We start from the raw sequence: 20,168 nt of genomic DNA, 5'->3' as shown, positions 1-20,168 counted from the left end.
AATGCTTTATAAGTTCATCCCATTTTTCTAGTATTGTTAAAAAATTTTTTTCATCAGAAGGGAATATTCCAAATAACTCTTTTTGGAGTCATAGCTTTTGCAATTTTTGATAGAGATATTTCCATGACTGCTTCCTGACTTTGATAGAATATGCTGAAAATAATTTAACCTTTACTGTGTAATTGAGTCATTGTGATAAAAATCAGTTATTTGTATCATGTTATGATACAATACCTTTTGTGGATATTGAGGTTACTAAGGTATTCAATAATTGACTTTGACATGTATTTTATACATAATCCTAAATCCCTATGGGTAGTTATATCTCATTGTTTTTCTCACCATTGAGAGACCTTTTTTTCCCCTCTATATTATACCCTTAATAGTTGAGGTACGTTGAGTTACTTCACTAATCTCCAACTAAGTGAAGAATTAAAGTTTGGTTTCTTACATTCTATAGCAATGATTTTATTCTTTGCCTCTATTTAAGGAGTCACATAACTCTCTCTAATGTTAGCCAAACCTCTCTTAGGTTTAAGGTTTTCCTTTATAAATGGATTTATGACTTTGCCAGGAATAGTCATGAGGTTTGTATTTGTAACTCAGTATTTTGTATTCTGTTGCGCTCTAGATTCATGGAGAATAGAATTAAGGTTTTACTTTCTTCTGATAACAAATTGATATAGGATCATAACCATTACCTTTCATCGAAGTTTAAAGAAACTTAACAGAAATGATGCCATATTGATTTCTTGATCTTATTTTTGTGAAATTATTTGTGTATTTGTGCATATAATTGCTTTAAAATGTCAGGGAATGATGATACCCCTTTAGTTTCATCATTGAATGAAATGTTTTTTCAGTACGTAGTACAATATGCTTATGAAAATTCCTACCTGAAAAACTGATTTCAAATTCTCATGAATTGGGACATTATACCATTAATTTTAATAATAGCAATAATAATGTAGATTAGATTTGAATAGCTATTGTTGGGTAGAATTCAGTATTCGATGACTATCCTTAGAACCTTTTCCAAAATTAGAGTTTAATAATTGAAATCTCTGATGGACCAGATTATAAGGCTGTCATACCCTGAGAGGTGCTAAAGAAAGCATGGACCCTAAAGTAGTATTTCAGTAAGACTATATCCTTGAACCAGAGAAGAACAAGAAAAGGGACCAAAAAAATGCAGTAAACATAAAATCATTTTAGAGAAGAAAGGTTTGAGTTGATGTGTTTATATATAGGATTTTAAAATTTGAATTTCTAGAAATTCTGCACATAGGATCTTCCTTTTATGCAAATTGATGTAGACAATTTCACAGAATTCACTTCCATACTCAAACATCCACTCAAATTAGGTAAAATATTTATCTGCCCTGAATTTTCAGTAATAATATCAATATTTCTTTCCTAGCTACAGAATACTGTTATGGGAGCACTGTCCCATGATAGAACTTATGGTAATCCAGTTGTATGTATTTTGTTTTGATGGAGTTTAGTGGTTTTGTTACAATAATCTTTGTCTAGAGAGCCCTGATTTCTAACTTTGCCATTTTTTAATATTTTAGGTTCGAATTGCTACTGAAGGAATCAATGGAACAGTGGGTGGGAGCAGATTAGCAACTGATCTTTATATAGAGGCAATGCTTTCTCATCCTTTATTTAAGAATATCTTGTGTAAGGAAGATTTTAAGGTAAGAGCAGTAGGAATAAAAATCACTTCAGCTGTATCTTCTTATCTTTTGTCATTTTTATACTGATATATATTAAAATCTCAATTAACAAGTATCCCCCAAACCTGTGAATTCATCAGGATAAGGAACTATCTGATGAGATAACTTCTTCTACCAATACTAGCTAGTCCCTTTTATGTACCTTATAGTCTTAGAGAGTTAACCACAGAGCTAAGTGACTTCATCAGTGTTAAAATCAGTATATTTCAGAGATAGGATGTGAACCCTTCCTGATTCTGTAACCACTAGTGATTTAGGCAATGCTATACCTCTCAGGAACTTTAAAATAATCAGATTTTTTTGGATATAGACTTTTAGGGGGAGGGAAGGACAAATTAAAGGAGATAAACAGTTGTTTTTTTAAAAACAGACTTTGTGGGGTGAGGACAAATTCAATCAACCTCTACTACCTTTTTTATATTTGTAGTGTTAAAGAACATGAATTTTCTCAGGATCAAAATGATGACTCTTAAGAGTCAGTAAAATCCTCCAAATGCAATTGTATTCACTGTAGTATAATTAGTAAGTCAGTAAACTATCATAAGGTATGTTAGGAAGATTTTTCAAAAGTGTTCATGTTTTAATTGTAGTTTTTCTTTTACTGCATAATATTCTTATTACCAAAATTTTGCTAGTTTTTATTATTCTTCTCATTTGTAAAGTACCTTTGTTATTCCTGGTCCTCTCAGATTCTGTCCATTTTATTTCTCTTCTGAATTCATAAATCAATTTCCTCCATAATAGGATGCAAACGAACTTTATTTAGTAGTCTGAGATGGATGAAATTTCATTACATTAATGCACAGAAACCAGAAGCCTTTTATAAAGGAAATGATGGGAACAAAAACATTTTGAGAAGAGAGATTTGGGAGTGATCTATTATATGTATAATTTTAGATCTGTTTCCCACCATTTCTTTCCATGGTTGAAATTAGTTAAGATTTTTCTTTAAAGGTTTTGTTTGTTTTGTTTTGTTTTTAATATATATTGTTGCTTTCTTCAACACAAGGATATAAATTTGAAAAGCAAAAAAAAATTTCTCCTCTTGGATAAGCTAGAACATAAGTAGCCACTTCTTCCCTCCACATCCTCCCATTTTCACCCTTGGCTGATCATTTGAAAACAAAAGAAATGGGGAAAAGTCAGTATAAATGTGATAAACATTCACTAACAGATATAAGAAGGTTTGTAGGGTTTAAAGTAGCACAGTTTCTTGTCCCAGTTCTGGTACTACCTAACAATGATTTTTAAGACTCTTTTCAGCTCTTGAGATTGTCTTGCCTTGGACAAATCATTTTGCATTTCTCATTTCTTAGCTTCCTCATTTCTAAACATAACCTCCCACACACATGCACACACACACACACTAAAGGTGCCTGCCAATTCTGAAATTCTATAATTCTAAACTTTCCATTCACTTATTGTATTATAAGCTATTAGTAACCTTCCTTTGCTCAATATCAGTTAAACTTCCTGATAGCTCCAAATTTTATAATCCTTTGACATAATTTTATAATATAGAAAGACTGTGTATCATTTGGTGACAAATTTCAAGTTAGGAACACTGGGTCATATCCTTTCCTTGGCAGGGGTTCAGTTTCGGTTCTTAGTGCATGACCTCTTTTATCTGGTCCAGCCCTAAAATTATTCTACCTTTATTTATTTATTTAATTGTGTGTGTGTGTGTGTGTGTGTGTGTGTGTGTGTGTGTGTGTGTATGTATGTATGTTTTAATGGTCTGTCTTCCTTTGTGTGTAGCATATCCCTCTTTCATCATACTTAACTAGTGTTTGTTGAAAGCAGAACATCTCTTTCTAAACATGTATTGAGGCAATTTAAGGAAAATATTTAGTGCAGGGAGACCTATGATAATGTAATAAGTTTCACAATAGTAGTGGTAGTTTGAGAAAAAAAGAAATATATTAATGCTTCTTATTTAGTTTCCACAGGCCATTTATTCCCCAGAGAAGTTTGTTTATTTTACATTTTTGATTTCAGGTTTTCATTTTTGTGCTTAGGAAATCTGTTTATGAAAAAGTCAGGTTTTCTATCTGTTGGAGATGACTCTGGGATATGCAAAGCCACTTTAGATTTGTGTCATACTAAGCTGTATATTAAAATTCTTGTGTTTGGTTATTCTTTGTTTTTCTTTGGCTAGACCAGCAAAGGAGGAGCTTACTGTTTTCCAGAACTTCGTGTTGGTGTATTTGAAGAAATCGTGCCCATGGGAATCAATCCCAATGTGATCTCCTACAAAAAACCTGGTATGCTTATTTTAGAAAAAAATTAAATATTTCTTTATTAGAGTTCAAAACTGTAGATAGAGAGAAGGAAAACAGAAAGTAAAAACACAGGTCAATAAAATCTATAGTGATTTGTGAATAAGCATTTTTCTTACTTAGATATGAAATGGTCATAATGTGAACACATTAGAAACCTGAGCAGGAATTTGTGATGTTTAAAAGCTTTGGCATTTGAAAAGCGTCTCAGTTTTTACCTGGTTATTTCATTCTCACTACTAGCTTTCTAGAATAGAATAATTTATGTTCATTGGACAACAGTATTATCCTACAGAATCCTTCAGGATTGAAGTTACATATGATATTTCTTCATTATTATTGGAAATAACTGGAAATACCTACATATTAATATGTGCTATTACACATTACATATAGATATAATAATTTGTCACTATTCAAATTGTCATTTAGGGACAAAAAGAGGAAATAGAAATTATGTTAGCAGCAATGTCAAGGGGAAAAAAAGTAACTAGGTGAGATTTAGCATAGTGTGACTAAGGCAGTACAGCCTAGTGAAAAGTGTACTGGATTTGGAGTGAAAGAACTTGAATGCTTATTTCAGCCATAATTCTTACCACCTTAGAAGTCTTAAGCAAATCATTTCATCTCTCTGGGCCTGTTTTCTCAACTGTGCAAAGAGGAAATTGAATTAGACGAGCTCCAAGGTTCAAGATCCTTTCCAACCCTAAACTTTTTGATTCTTTGACTATATAAAGCACCACAATTAACATACTGTGTTTTAATCTGGGCAAATTTTAGGTAAATGAGCACCTTTTAAAGAATTTTGAATATTTACTATCAGCTCAGTCTTGGACTCAAAGTCAGTGGAATAGTACAAGAAACTTACTTTCATTACGTTACTCAGCAGTTGACTTGCTGATGCAAATTAGTATTGTTTCATTCATTTTATTCTATATGATATGCTACACATAGCAAGAAACTTTGATATCTGGGTTCAAGAGTGAATATTTTCTGACACTTTGGTTGGCATTTTTAGTTTCCGTAGCTATAAAGAGATAGAACATTTCCCAAGGGACAAAGAATACTACTTTTTTACTCCATACTCAAAGTTATCAAATTAGGGATCATAATGTGGTTATGAGAGTCCTGATTACCCAATTTAGCTCAAAGACTTTCCAGACTTTTCCACACAATTAGATAGCTCTGTTGTTAGGCATTAAGATATTCCACTGAATGTAGTAATGCACTTTGTGACATGTTGATCTTGCTTATTAAGTAGTAGCAGAACTATAAGTCCTTTCTCCACAATAATTTTAAAATTCACTTTAATCTGTGACTTAGAATTGTACTATTCAGAAGTTAAACAAAGCGTGCCTTTTTAAAAATTTTTTGTTTTTTGCCTGCTCTCATGGTAATAGCAGTATCATGTTAGGAATTGTGGCTAGGTTACATGATTAGAGTAGAAATATATGGTCAAATAGAAATTTATTTCATGCTTTGCTATATTATATCCCTTGATGTTAAGCCAAATATGATTTGGCAAAATTCTGAATGTTATAACTGCTACCTTTCCTTTTATTTGGTGGGCCAAATTCTCTATAGGGATTCCACAAAAAGTAATTCAGAGTAGAGAGGTTAAAGCTACTGTGCAATCTGATGTGTGAAATTGTCATAAAACCCAGATGTTTTGCCAACTTAATTGTAATTTGTGAATATAAGAGATTTGGGTGGAGAGGACCACTTAAAATAGTTTTGTCCTGGCTCTCCAAGATAATTTTTAAAATGTCTTTAAAGTACTTTTGGTTTGATTTTAGGAATCCATTTATCCCCTGGTGAATTTCATAAAGAAGTTGAAAATTATTTATATCAGGGTAATCAAGAGCAAAATGACACTATTCTGCTGGACTGCAGGAACTTTTATGAAAGTAAAATAGTAAGTTCATTTTGGGTTAGATCCTTATTTAGGTTCAATAAAATGATTTCATTCTTCTCATACTATTCAGTGATTTCAGAGAACAAAGAAGCCCACTTGTGTTAATCACATTTAAGAATCACTATTTATTTTTCTTAGCACCTGATTTCTAACAAAATCACTATTCTGACATGTTTGCAGTTTTAAACTAACTATAAAATCTTAAACTCAGGATTTGTCAAGGAAGAAGAAAAAAGCATGTGACTTTAAAATATTTTAACTTCTATTAGAGTTGTTTGTCCTGTAAGCATACTCTTGTAATTTAAGACAGGATTTCATAATTTTTCTTTGTGAAAACTCTACAGTTGGAGAGAACATTAGTCTTTCAGAAAAGGGGGGATTTGGGGATTCATCTACTTTCAATTTTTCAATTCAAAGTCTTTGAAATAAGTCTTTCCTAAACAGTAGGTAGTAAATCAAAGCCTGAAATTTTAAAAAATCAAGACTGTTAAATTCAAATGCTTCTTTGCCAAGGCTGAGGTTGTTCAAGGAATAAAGCCATGTTGTTCTATAACTCCTATTTCCTATTTTCCTATATATTGTTCTATCAACTCCTATTTCCCTACTACCTGTTGTTCATTGCTTTCAGCAATTGTAATCACATGACAATCATTCAATATTTTAGGGACATTTCCAGAAATGCCTGGCACCAGACATCCGAAAATTCAGTTATTTTCCTAGTTATGTGGACAAAAACCTAAACCTTTTTAAGGACAAGCGTGTGCTGATGTACTGTACTGGGGGCATTCGTTGTGAAAGGGGTTCAGCCTACCTCAGAGCTAAGGTAAGACAGTCTCCCTGGAGTGTGCAGCAGCTGGGGACAAAGAAATCCTCAAGAGCAGCATTATAGGTCATACAGAGAAAAATAACTTTTGTAACACCATCATGTTAAATATCCCTATAAACTGACTAGTAAATAGGAAGTTTAAATCTTGCTAACAGAAGAATGCCATGAGAGAATAATGGGAGAAAAATAGCTCTAGTGAAAAGAGCAAGGGATGAGCTTCAGAAGAATTGGGTTGCTATCCTGGCTTTGCTACTAACTAGCTCTTTGACTATAAGCAAATGACTTTGCCACTCTAGACCTCAGCTTCCCAATTAATCTAACATGATTTTTACTGACATTTTCTAATATCATGTTAACTTGTAAAATACAGGGAGTATGCAAGGAAATATACCAGCTGAAGGGTGGCATCCACAAATACCTGGAAGAGTTTCCTGATGGTTTTTATAGAGGGAAATTATTTGTTTTTGATGAACGCTTTGCTCTCTCTTACAACAATGACATCATTTCAGGTAGGTCATTCACCTCTCCCCAGAGTTCTAAATAAGGGTGTTATGAACTTTCTTTCTTCTAGTCAATGTGAAGAACATAGCCAGAAGCAGAGTGGTGTAATGCCCTGGGAGAGGAGTCAGGATACTTGGGTTCCACTGATATCTGACAGAAAACGCCCTGGAAGAAAGGAATGGTTGTCCTTGTATATACAAGTAGAAAGAAGACTTTGACCTCAGGGTGGGAGGTAGCAAGTAGAGGGCTCACTTTCAGAGAGGCTGGACAACTGTCTTCAAGGGGATTGATTCCCATTCAGGTGTGGGTTGGCCTAAATGGTCTGTGAAGCCCCTTCTGTCTCTTATTTGTTTTAAATGCTATGATTTGAAATCTTGTGATTCTGGAATAGCTAAAAGAGAAAAAGTGACCACCAAGAAAGTGAGAAAAGCATGGGACAAACACAAAAGGTAATGTATATCACAAGACTGGGCTGCTTAATAAATCCCAGTGGTTCCCTCTAGCTTCCAGGAGAATATTCAAAATGCTTTGACATTCAGAGTCCTTCGTAACCTAGTCTCCTTGTACCTTTCAACTTTTCTTAACCCTTATACTCTTCCACATTCCCTTTGATACAGTGATATTTGATCTCTTTGATCTCTTGCTGTTCCAAGAACAAAACACTTCATCTCTTGAGTCCATGCTCATTTCCCATAGGTGGAAGGCTTTCCCTCCCTTGACCCAACTATTGACCTCTTTGGCTTCTGTTAAACCCCAACTACAAATCCTGTCTCTTACAGGCAGCCTTCCAGCCCCTCTTAATTAGTTCCTTTTTATCCTGTATGTAGTGGGTCTGTACATATTTGTTTCCTTATTGTCTCTCCCATTAGATTATGATATTCTTGAGAGAAAACTATCTTTTGTCTCTTTTTGGATCCCTGGCACTTAACACTATGACTGGCACATAGTAGAAGTTGTTTATTGACTGATTAAAAAACCAAAAAAGGAAGGACTAATTAAGCACCAGTGTGAAAGAGAGATGAAAAATTTAGAAGGTTAAGCCTCAAATACAGGAAAGACCTAAAATGAAGTAAAGATTTAGACAAAAAGTAGTTTGAAAAAATGATAGTAACATAGAACATACTCATTTGAGAAACCTGAATAGAAAAGAGAAGTGAGCTAAGACCTCTTTCTTTTTTGTGCCACCTTTTGAAAAAAGGATAGAATTCAGGAAGAAAAAGGACAAAGCCCAGGAACAGAAGATTTCTGTTAAAAGAGATTTCAGCATTTAGTGGACATAAAGAGTCCATTTATTAGCTTGTGTTTTGTGTTTGTGAGAGAAATCTAACAGCACTGGCTTTGTTTATATCCAACACCTGATTTTTTTTTGTTTTGTTTTGTTTTTTCCTCCACAGAATGTACATACTGTGGAACCAAGTGGGACCAATATAAATTGTGTTCCACCTCACATTGCCACCAGCTCATCTTGTCCTGTTCAGACTGCCGAGAAAAAGGGCTTACAGCATGTTGTCTCACTTGCCAGGATAAAGGAGTCAAGCTAATTTCAAGCCCCAGTGAGAAGAATTTTAAAGAAGAATGTGATTGTACCCTGAAAAGGCCCCGTATACCAGTTGAACTTTCACAATAATCAGGACTTAGTGGATGGTGTAAATAGGCAAGCTACCAACTTTTGTGAAATTATGCCATTGCTTATGTTAAGCACATCTTCAGTGTTTCCCTGTGGGGTTCATGGTGTCAATTACGAGAGTCAGGGTTATCGGCCTACCTCCGCAAGAAGGTTATGACAGTGATAGTAATGGTGCACAGTAGACTGGCATGCTCACCAACAAGAGAGTTGTATTCCACCTGCGACTTACATCATATCATCTTTGGGCTGTATTTAAGACTGGTGGGAATAAGGGAGTGATGCTGCTATCATTAGGCTATGTTCTTATCTGAGCATTTGGAAACAAAAAGGGCTGAAATTGATGTGGGGGAAACATAGTGACATTGTTTGGCCATTTGGAGATGAAGCCTGTCAGGATTATGTCTTTGACAATCCTGCAGTAGAGAAATGCTTAGGCCGTAGAACTGAAAGCGCCCAATATACAGGACTCCATTGTTACTCTCTTAAAATTATAGCAAAGTCAGCATGTAATTTCAGTTTTGTGAACTTAATGGACAATAACATATTTATTTAATAGATGTCTAGGAAATTTTAGACTCTTACAGTTGCCATTGTAGGTTTCACAGACTTGAACTATGAGAATGTCCTGCATATACATTAGTGTGCATATATGCAGGACCTAAGACTCAAAATTTGTTCCCTTCATTTGCAATTTGGGGTATCAAGCTACTATTTTGAGACTATCCGGTCAGTACATCAGCTTCAGATTTTTTATATTGGATGCTTGATAGTAAAGAAAAGAGAAGGTAAGACATTCAAACTTCTGCCAATGTTGCTGTTTTCAGGTTAGCTTTTTAGAAATAAAAAACCTTTAGAATTAGTCTCCAGATTCCATTTTTTAAGGTCACTTTTTCTTTCATTTAAATCTTCAGACATTTTCTTTACTTTGTAGAAACATCTCAAGATAAAAAGTCATGGTGGAACAACTGTAGCATGAAATGGAGGAGAAGGATAGTTCTCTGGCTATGTAATAACCCACCCCTAACGTATTTACAGCAGTGGGCATATAAGATTCTTTTGCATCATTTCATAGTATTTTCAGGAACATATATTAACTTTAGTTGTTATTGAAATGCATTTGTAAAATCATCCTTAATTAGTAATTCCTGCCTTATTCATTGTTGTGAATTTTTGAAATTATATAGGTAGCAAAAGGAATAATTGCCCTGATCTTTAGCAGGAAAATTGCTTGTGTGACTAAATTTTTTCATGCCCAACAATACTTTGAGGGATTAATTTCCATTTTGTTAGCTCTGCTATACTAAGCCTTAAACATACAAAATTAAATATTTTGAATAATAAAGTCCATTGTTACCTTAAAATCTCAAACCATGGTATGCATATAGCTGGTATTCATTAGTGGAGAGTGGGTAGCAGAAGTTGTTAACCATTTGGAGCCCATTACCTCCAGCAAAAATACAAAGGTCACTTTTCAAGGACTGAGATAAGAAATATACATAGGGCTATCATTTGGTCATTTTAATAATAAAATGCCTTGAAATAGATAGGGGCACCTAACTTTCAGGCTTGTTAAGACGACCAATTCAGAATTTTTAAAATATTTAGCACATCGTGGAAATAGAACCAAGCTGACATTTTCTAACCTTGTTAATCTATAAAAGGTTATTTAATTTAATAGGTTAAAATCTATTAAAAGTATCCAGGGCTTTTTTGCTTTATATGTAGCGATTCTTTTATGCTAGCTATTACATCAGAATTCCATAGATGAAAATGAGTCTGAAGAATAATAAATCCATAATCTCATATGGAAGACTTTATTAATAAATATTTATTGATACTTTGCTTTACATATTTTTATGTTCCTATTCTAGTCCCTTTGGGGATTTAAAGAAAGCCTTAAAATAGAATTAGACCTCAGCTGTCTATTGAAGCAAATAGTTGGCCTTTATTTGACCCCATGGAGACTTTGAAGTCTAGAAGCATGAAGAAGAAGGCAAGAGCAACATTGAGGCAGCACTGATCCCTAAACCATAGGAGCAAATGGCTCCTCGAACATTTAAGACAGAGAAATAGCTGGAGGTATCATTAAATCTTGAGAGGTGATGGCAGCAATTCCATGAAGAAAATGTTTTAAAGATACAGGCAGGGTCTCTTAGCTTTCTATTTTGGGTTTCACAGGCAGTAAAGATGCTACAAGTGTCCAGGATGGAAGATGCTGAACACAGGATTGGGCTAGGGATTTCCAAGCTGAAGGAACCAGGCCTCAAGAAAAAACAGCCATAGAGATAATAGCTAAGCCTCCCACTGAAAGTGTCTGAATCAAACTTGTGTAAATTAAATTCCATTTTAATGCAACAGGGGAACTTCTATTTATATAAACAAACTGTAATGAGTCATTTAGTAAATCAAAGAGTTGTTCTAAGGTTAAAATCACCCCCCAAGTGTATCTGTTTTATAAATTTATGACTTTTGTATGTTATTATAAGACTATCTGAAAATGTGATATGCCTGTAAATCAACCACTGCCTCTAATTTAAAGTAGGAAAACCTAAATAAGTTTAAGATCTTAAGGTATTTCTAACTTCTGATTTGTCATCAAAGCAACTAAATATGTGCTTGAAATTAATAGTAATAATTTATATTTCTCTGATGGTATACACTTTTCAGAGCATTTTCATGTGTCTTTTGAGCCTCAAAATCACCCTGTAGAAAACCAGGCCACTTATTTTTATCCTCGTTTTGTAGGTGAGGAAACTGAGGCACACAGATTTGCCCAGGGTTACTCAGTAAGTTAATGGTAGCCCTTTGGGTCTTCCCAATCCCAAACCAGTGTTCTTTCTGTGACCCTTGCCCCTTCCTGTAGAAGGGGCAACACATAGGTCAAACTCTGATCTTTTCAATTATTCCCATCTACCTAGGAAGTCTAAGGGATACCATGTTAATGTTTTAAATAACATTATCATTAAAGAATGATAAAGATGTCTCCTCTGTTGTTTGGCTTTCAAGGCAACTACAGACTTCATCATTTCATGAAATTTAAAAGCACAGGAGTAGTGGGTAATATACTGTCAATTTATGTATAAAAAAAGCTATATGTTATAGTAGAAGGATCACTAGACAGAGTTCTTATAGACTCGAATTCGGGTCCCAGTTTTATAGTTTATTAGCTTGTGTGTTCTTGAGCAACTCATTTCCCTTTTCTAGGCCTTGGTCTCCTCTTCTGTAAAATGAGATTGAACTAAGTCACCTCTGGGAGTCCCTTCCTGCTTTGTTTTTCTGTGAGCTATTTAGATGGTTTGTTTTTCTGTTAGCTATTTAAATGTGGTAGAGTTCTAATCCAGTGGAGATGTGGATGACTCTGGAAATGGGTGATAGAACATAATGTGAACTGTGGCCTCTGCACAATATTGATTCTTTGGTAGAATCTTGCATAAACTCTTTCAAGAGCTCAAGAAAGTGGATATCTTTGCAGGGTATGTAAACTCAGCAACTTGTATTTTCAGATTGGCTGAACATTCTTTTGCTCAGATTTTATTCTAAAAGACAAATTCCAAGATTTTTGTTTTCATGGACAGAGTCCTTCATGACACACAAAACAGTAATAATAAGACCAACTGATTTAATGTTACATTGTAGCTTACAGTGATTCAGAGTGGTTTCAACAATTTCCTGCGGAATGGTGCTTTTTCTGGGCCATATTTTGAGGCTCAATACTCCAGCTCCATCTATAGTGACCTTTACTATAGATAAATTAATACAAATATATATATGTATGTAATTTTTTTCAAAAGCCATTGAAACAAAAATAATCCCTCCTCTTTATCAGTATTCTGTAAGTCATTCTGAACTCTTCAGCTTTTTTGGCATGCTCTTAAGAATTATTAAATCACAAATTATAAATCTTTCAAAAGGCAATAAAAATATTAGTGTAGATGGCACTGTGGCATATTAAAAGGCACAAGGTCTTTTGGGCTTTGCATTATTTCTATCAGATGGGACTGGGAAGTTTGTTTAAGAACCATTTTTGTTTGCTCCCTAGAGATGTACAATGTGACAAAACCATCAGACATTCAGAAATGTTGCCAGCTACTCCACATCTTGTTATATAGTTTGGCCAGATTCTTCCCATTTTCCATTTTTTGTATATTTAGATCTAAAGGATGGTGGTGTCTTTCCAAATTTTATTTTATGCCTGGAATCAGATCAAGTGGTCATTGTTTGGTAAAGGAAAGGTAGGATGGATTGTCGAATTAGCTTTCCCACCATAACAACAAATATCAAATCTATAGATGTTCATCTATCCCTGGGTTGACCTGGTTATATTATTTCACTTTTTTTCATCCATATATTCTTCAGCCTTACATAATGTAAAACATATTTTCAAATAGAATTTTATTTGTCTGCAGGTTTTCCTCTATCTTAAGAATGACATTTAATAAAAGGGAAAAATCCTTTCTGACATAAAATGCCAGTTGGTAAATGCATAAAAGTTGTTTTTATTAAAGGAAAATTAAAGAAGAGATATGGGGGTTGAGAAAAAGAGGGGCAGATTTGGAAACCTTATAATCTAGTTTTTGAATATTCACTTCCAAACACTCAAAAAAACCTCTGTTGTTTTTGTTTGTCAATAACTGTGACTGCTGTTAAGAAACTGTGGCCTTATTGCTCCTTTTTTTCTGTAAGAATTAGAAACTCAATGTTTTTGAGCTCCTCAGCTTGTTGAGTGCAATTCTGAAATTCAGTTCTTAAAATTAAAAAAGAATCATAACAATAACTATTAAACTGTTATATTTGCTAAAGATTTGAGATCAAGTTTTAAAATAAAGTTTTTTATAATCTTCTAAAATCGACGGGACAGTTTGTTGTTTATTCATGCATAATACAACCTAAATGTAACCTAGCTAACACCCAGGATAAGAATATAAACATTATTATGGGGTTAAATTGCTTTGGTACCATTATGTATTCTTCCATGAAATCAGCAGGTTTTTAAAAAATAACCATCTTGAATTTCTATGACTAAAGAAAGCTTCACATTAACCACATTTTGTAAAATCTTCAACTACAACCACTAGTTAACTTAAAAACATTTAGTGCATAAAGATGCAATGCAGAACTGAACCACAAAAAATACACTGTGCAGGTGTTTTGTTTTGTTTTGTTTTTTTCTATAGGGTTCTCCCATATAGCACAAACTCTTAGCAGATATCCTATTTAAAGGCATGGGTCTCCAGCTTCACAAACTACACGCCACTTCGGCACTTGGGAATAATGGGCCCAGTCAAGTCTGCCAGCCTCCTCTTCCTCACTGGAAAGGAACAGAAATTAGACATGGATGAGCCAAAGTAATCACTGTATGAAAGCATATATACATATGATATAAGCAATAACTAAATACTTTAACCTTCAGTGTTCTTAATACTGACAAGCAAAGGGAAGAGTATTTATATTCTTATGTTAAGAGTCTGAGGTTTTTCTTTATTTTTTTTTTAATGGTGCTTAGTGAACTAAGCATCTCTTAGATTTTGTAAAGTTGGCTCAGATGGAGCACTTGTAGAGATCCAATCACAAATGACTTCTGAACAGCCACATGTGAACAGTTTGTCTATAATATGGGCTACAGTATGCAAATAGACAGTGTATGACATTCCCACCTTACTACTTCTCCCTAATCTATTGAAGCTATTAAATTATCTGAATTTGAATATATCTTTACTTTAGTAAATATCAAGGAATTTCTATTAGATATTAGACCAGGATGTTATTATGGTCAAAACATTCCTAAAATTTCTGAAATCTTGGTGTTTATATATGTGTATGTGTATACATACATAGTATATGTGTGTGTGTGTGTGTATATATATATATATATATATATATATATACACACACAGAATGGTTTTTAGAACAAAGGTACACAACATTATCGATTCCTCCATATTGTGTAACTTGACAATTTCTACAAAGACAAACAAAAGTTCAAACATTGTTCTTATTTAAAGAATATAAATGCCATAAAAAGGAAGAATTACCATTAGGGTACAGAACTAAGACATTAGTTCACGTAATGAGTGTCAAAAGCTTTGGCTGTAATAGACCTCATTAGATAACATATTTAAGAACCTAAGTGTCTGCAGATGAGTAAGGAGCAAAAAAGATAAAAAGCCACAAGAAAAAAGAAATATAAACAGATCTGTATAGAACCGATAGGTGGCAGCAGAAGGTACCGCCTGTATAGGATAGATTGTAAACTATTGCCAAATGGTAAAAAAAATAAATAAATAAAAAAATCTATCTATACTTGGACATCTTCACCCATTCCAGAGCTTAGAGGCAATGTCAGAAACCAACAGATTAATTCATACGAGTTGCAACAAAACTGAATGAGACAGCTGCTGCTCAATGCTTAAAACTTAAGTACCTAAGGCAAAAATCACATAAACGTGATAAAACAAAGGTAGACCTGGTCCACTTGGCATGCAAGTGCAGGAGGGCCATAATTCATTTAGCTGAGATTGTCCTAATGAAAAGGGTTAACGATGACGGCGGTCAAGAAGAATTCACATTGTGCAAAACCATAAACTGAGCACTACGTAAAAGTTCTGCAAGTATATACCACTATGTCAAGAAGTTCAATTCTCAATTCATAGGCCTGCTATAGGTTTTTACTACTTGTAAAATAACCTCTTAATAGGACTGTTTAAAAATGTCTCTAAAGAAATTAATTCTCGGTTGTATTAGGGTAAAGGAATCTCTAATAGATGGGCTTTTATAAATAGCTTTTATAGATTTTTTTTTTAATCTTGAATGTTCCCAGCATGAGAGTGAATTGGGTTTGGTTTTTGTTATTTAGTTTTTTTTCTCTTTTATAATACAAGAGGATGTGGTTTAGGATTTTTACCTATCCCTCATTTGATCTTTGTAAATAGATTTAAAGATCTGGAAGCATACTATTTGGTCCACTCCTGTTTTCATGGGCTTATACTGGTCTCCTGGGAAGAGACCTTCTGTCAGTTCTCACACATTCACTTGAAATAATCACCAAGGTAAAACAGGATATATAATGATTTATCATCAATAATAAGTATTTAGAATTTGACCATCCCTGTTCTGCAAGAGGGCATAAGGGAAACAAGAAGACCCAAAAGATAATGGCTAAAACCACTGGTATAAAATAAATTATTTTTCTTTAGCTATGTAAGTGAATTCTCACTTTTTCATGCAGTTTGATATATAGATATGAAATATAGATGCGCAGAATTATATCGGACATCTAACAGTGGTTCTTATCAACATCAAGACCAAGTGTGGTATAGCTTTTAGGGCAAGTATGGAAACAGCAATTAAATGATTGTAATTTCTGGAAGTCAATGGATCTGCCCGCATTATGATTACATCTCTACACAAAAAGCATGACCTCATAGGTATAAAGAAAATTTATACTGGATCTCATCCAGAGGACTTTGCTATAATGTCTATATTTCCCAAGGATGTCATTTAAGCATATTTTCAGCATACTTTTTATACCATTGAAGCAAAAAATTTTCAGGTCAGGCAACATGATCTAATCTTTAATCGACATAAAGAGAACAAAGTCATCCTAAGGACATTATAGACAAATTCCTGAGTAGTTTCTAAGTTGAAGGTTGGAATGAGTAACTGGAAAATTTGTGAAATGGAGATAGCTCTAATCTCTCAAAGACCACAGTCAGTAAAACACATGAAGGCCTGGAAATGGATCCTGTCACCTAATGATTGGCCTACCCTAAGAACTTAAGAGGTTCATCAATTGGCACAATGCCTTTTAAAACCATCTCCTAAAATGTGAAGGAACTGAATAGGGAATACCAACATTCATTTACAATCTTCTGAAATACTGAAATACCCATTCCATATGAATAGTATTGTCTAGTGATAAAGTCTTTCAGACTAATAATTATATAGAAACATAGGACCACAAAGTTAGAAAGGACCTGAAAAGTCATCTAGTTTAGGGCTTCTTAAACTTTTTCACTCACAACCCTTTTTTGCCCAAGAAATTTTTACATGATCCCAGATATATAGATACATAAAATAGGTATACAAATCAAACATTTACTAGTAACAAATCAGTTTTGTGATTCCCACATTCAGTTGCATGATCCCATAGAGGATAAGAACTGATAGTTCAAGAAACTTTGATCTCGTCCATATCTGAATGGTAAATTTCCCCCTCTGCAACATCCTGGGTAAGTGGTCATCCAACTTATCTTTGAAGGCTCCCAGTGATGAGGAACTAAATTCTCTTCCAAAATAACACATTCAGTTTTTTGAAGAACTGTTATATTAGGATAAATTAATTTCCAATTAAAACTAAGATATGCCTCTTTAATTCTAATATGCAGGTTGGAGTTTTGCTTTCTGAGGCCATACAATAAAAATCAATTCACTTTCATGGGCCAACCTTTCAGATACTTCAAAACACGTAACAACTCCCCAGCTAAGTATTCCCTAGTTCTTCCTCTCTGATATGCTAATCAAGCCCTCTCAACAAGTCGGTCTTCTCCCTCTGAATTACAATCCAGTTTGTCAGTGTCCTTTCTGATATGTAATGCCTACGATTGAGCTCCACATTTCAGATGTGGTTCAGAACCAGCACAAAAGTATGACTGATTTAAATGAAATCCGGAATGAGCAATCAGATTGAATGATTTCAAAACATCTTAAGTGCCAAATGACAAACACTATAGTAATTATCAACCAAATAATCACATATCTACAAAGTCCATTAGGTAATAATACAGCATCCTTTCTTGCTTTAAATTTTGATATATGCACACCCTCATCTAATATTTCACTAAAAATGCACTATAAATTTACAGCTGTTATAATTTGTCCTTTATTTTCAGAGTTTTGATGATTTAGAATGAGTATGTTTTCTGCTTGTTTTCTGTTCTGGCCAGAAACATTGAAGATCTACCTCTCTCAGCTCAATATTTTTGTGATGATAAAATGGGCCATTCTTTTGTCTCAGATTTATAGCTATAATCCAATGAATAACTTAAAATTCTCCCCTTTTCCAGGACTGAAGAGTCTCTGGATGGTAGAAGGGTGTTCAAGAACTAAGAACCGTCTTTTTCAGAAAACCAAAGGATTTTCTATTTTTGCAGAATGCCTCAGAGCATCACCAGTTTTGCCATCCAGAAAGAAAAGAAAAAAGATCGTTGGCTTCCCTTTTCTTAGAATTCTCTAGAGAAATGTCACACTTTATCTTAGTACTGCATTCCAATGACTCAGATCTCTTTTCCTCCATCCCGACTCTGTTCTTCTTCTTCTTTTTTTTTTTTTTTTTTTTTTTTTTTTTTTTTTTAAGATCATAGAAGAATACAAATGGCAGAACTGGGTTCTGAGCAAGATGCCATCAGTAGACATTCTTAGTGTCCTTTGGAGGGAACTAATGACCTTCACAGATGAGAATCTAAACTTATTACTATTCTTTTCCACAATAAGAATATAATTTTCAAACTTGTAGCTCTGACTTTGATTTTTTTTTTCACTTATATTTTTTTTAGTAGAGAGGTCGTTGCTGATAGATTTTTAGGGAATAAGAAACATAGTTAATGTAGTTATAAATAGTTACAACACAAGAGGCAGCTGAAGTAACACTGTTGAAAATAGTCTATCAGGATAGTGCCTGATTGCTCCCTGTCAGCCCATGCACACAGACTGAATAAAGTGTGTGACTACATTTTGAGAACAAACACTTGTGCTAAATCGTTTAGGTCAATCAACCAAAAGGTTAAAAGAAAAGAAGACATGCTAAGGGAGATAATGGCACTATACAGTGCTACAAATCCTTCCTCAGGGAGCAGCAGATTTTAAAGGCTGAAATATTTTAGGGTGATCATTTTACTAGTAGTTCCACTTGTTGATTTCATGTATCCCAAGGAAAACGTCTTTTGTGAGGGGAAATACAAGCTTTATTTCATCTCCCCAGCTAGGAGAAGGGAAAAGAGAGAAGGAGAATGAGGAAAAGGGAGAGGAGGAAAAAAAGAAGAAAGGAGGAGATGGAGAAGAAAAGAGGGGAAGGGAGACAGAGACAAACACAGAGAGAAAAATAGAGACAGAGAAAGAGGCAACAGAGAGACAAATAGAGAGACAAAGATGGAGACAGAGAGAAGAAAAAGAAGAGGAAGAGAAAGGTGACTGAGAGAGCAGGAGGGAGAGAGAGGACACACTCTGACAAAAAAGAATTTAAATAAACATTGAAAATAAGGCCTAGATGGAGCCATCTTTATATCAATGATATTTCTTACCATTAAGCATAATATTATCATGATGCTAGAAATTGACAGTAATGTTGAGCCCATTCCCTTAGAAATCCCTGCACTAGAAAGAGCAGGAAAAGTATCATTTGCCCATCATCGTCTTATGCTTTGCAGTGGTCCTCAAACTTTTTAAATAGGGCCAGTTCACTGTCCCTCAGACTGTTAGAAGGCTGGACTATAGTAAAAACAAAACCTCACACTCTGTCTCTGCCCCTCAGCCCATTTGCCATAACCTGGCTGGCCGCATAAATGTCCTCAGCAGGCCGCATCTGGCCCACAGGCTGTAGTTTGAGAACCCCTGATAAGGAATAATAATATGCCAATCATTTTTAAAACATATGAAACCCTCAACTCAGGAATATTTCTGAGATTCACTTTTTCACTACTTGATATTCAGAGAGTCCCTTTTCATGCCTCCTCTTCATATTGAAACAATGTGGGTAAATGCTTGTATTACAATTAATCATTCTGAATTAAGTATTTATGAACTTGCCTAAAGACATATTATATTACTAGACAACTTGACAAATGTGCTTATGGAGCAAATTATCAGTTTCAATTATCCTTAAGGTGTTGATCCTTTAAGCAAAGAATAAAAATTAAAACTCCTCAACATTTTTTAAACACTAACTTTTGAAAAATTGGAATCCAGACTATGCTCAAAAAGTTATCAAACTGTGCATACCCTTTGACCCAGCAGTGTTACTACTGGGCTTATATCCCAAAGAGATCTGAAAGAAGGGAAAGGACCTGTATGTGCAAGAATGTTTGTGGCAGCCCTTTTTGTAGTGGCCAGAAACTGGAAACTACATGGATGCCCATCAATTGGAGAATGGCTGAATAAATTGTGGTATATGAATATTATGGAATACTATTGTTCTGTAAGAAATGACCAACAGGATGATTTCAGAAAGGCCTGGAAAGACTTACATGAACTGATGCTGAGTGAAACGAGCAGGCCCAGGAGATCATTA

The 20,168-nt window shown here is 34.3% G+C and overlaps 2 protein-coding genes across 4 annotated transcripts in view; one reads left to right on the top strand and one right to left on the bottom strand.

Annotated features, from left to right (window-relative positions):
- Positions 1–13,733, top strand: part of TSTD2 (thiosulfate sulfurtransferase like domain containing 2) — a 39,407-nt gene extending 25,674 nt beyond the window's left edge. For all 3 annotated transcript variants that reach the window (XM_074281829.1, XM_074281827.1, XM_074281828.1), the window contains exons 5-10: positions 1,575–1,700; positions 3,898–4,003; positions 5,815–5,933; positions 6,598–6,756; positions 7,130–7,268; positions 8,655–13,733. In XM_074281829.1, coding sequence (XP_074137930.1) covers positions 1,575–1,700; positions 3,898–4,003; positions 5,815–5,933; positions 6,598–6,756; positions 7,130–7,268; positions 8,655–8,887 — 882 coding nt within the window. In that variant the 3' untranslated portion in view covers positions 8,888–13,733. The remainder of the gene's footprint in view (positions 1–1,574; positions 1,701–3,897; positions 4,004–5,814; positions 5,934–6,597; positions 6,757–7,129; positions 7,269–8,654) is intronic.
- TMOD1 (tropomodulin 1) overlaps positions 12,490–20,168 on the bottom strand; it is a 121,715-nt gene continuing 114,036 nt past the window's right edge. The window contains exon 10 of the mRNA XM_074281830.1: positions 12,490–14,195. Within this exon, the coding sequence (XP_074137931.1) occupies positions 14,131–14,195 (65 nt within the window). The 3' untranslated portion in view covers positions 12,490–14,130. The remainder of the gene's footprint in view (positions 14,196–20,168) is intronic.

The sequence above is a fragment of the Sminthopsis crassicaudata genome, chromosome 1 (assembly GCF_048593235.1).
Source record: "Sminthopsis crassicaudata isolate SCR6 chromosome 1, ASM4859323v1, whole genome shotgun sequence".
Taxonomy (NCBI): domain Eukaryota; kingdom Metazoa; phylum Chordata; class Mammalia; order Dasyuromorphia; family Dasyuridae; genus Sminthopsis; species Sminthopsis crassicaudata.
Note: the sequence above shows the minus strand (reverse complement) of the source record. Positions and strands in the feature narration are given on the sequence as shown.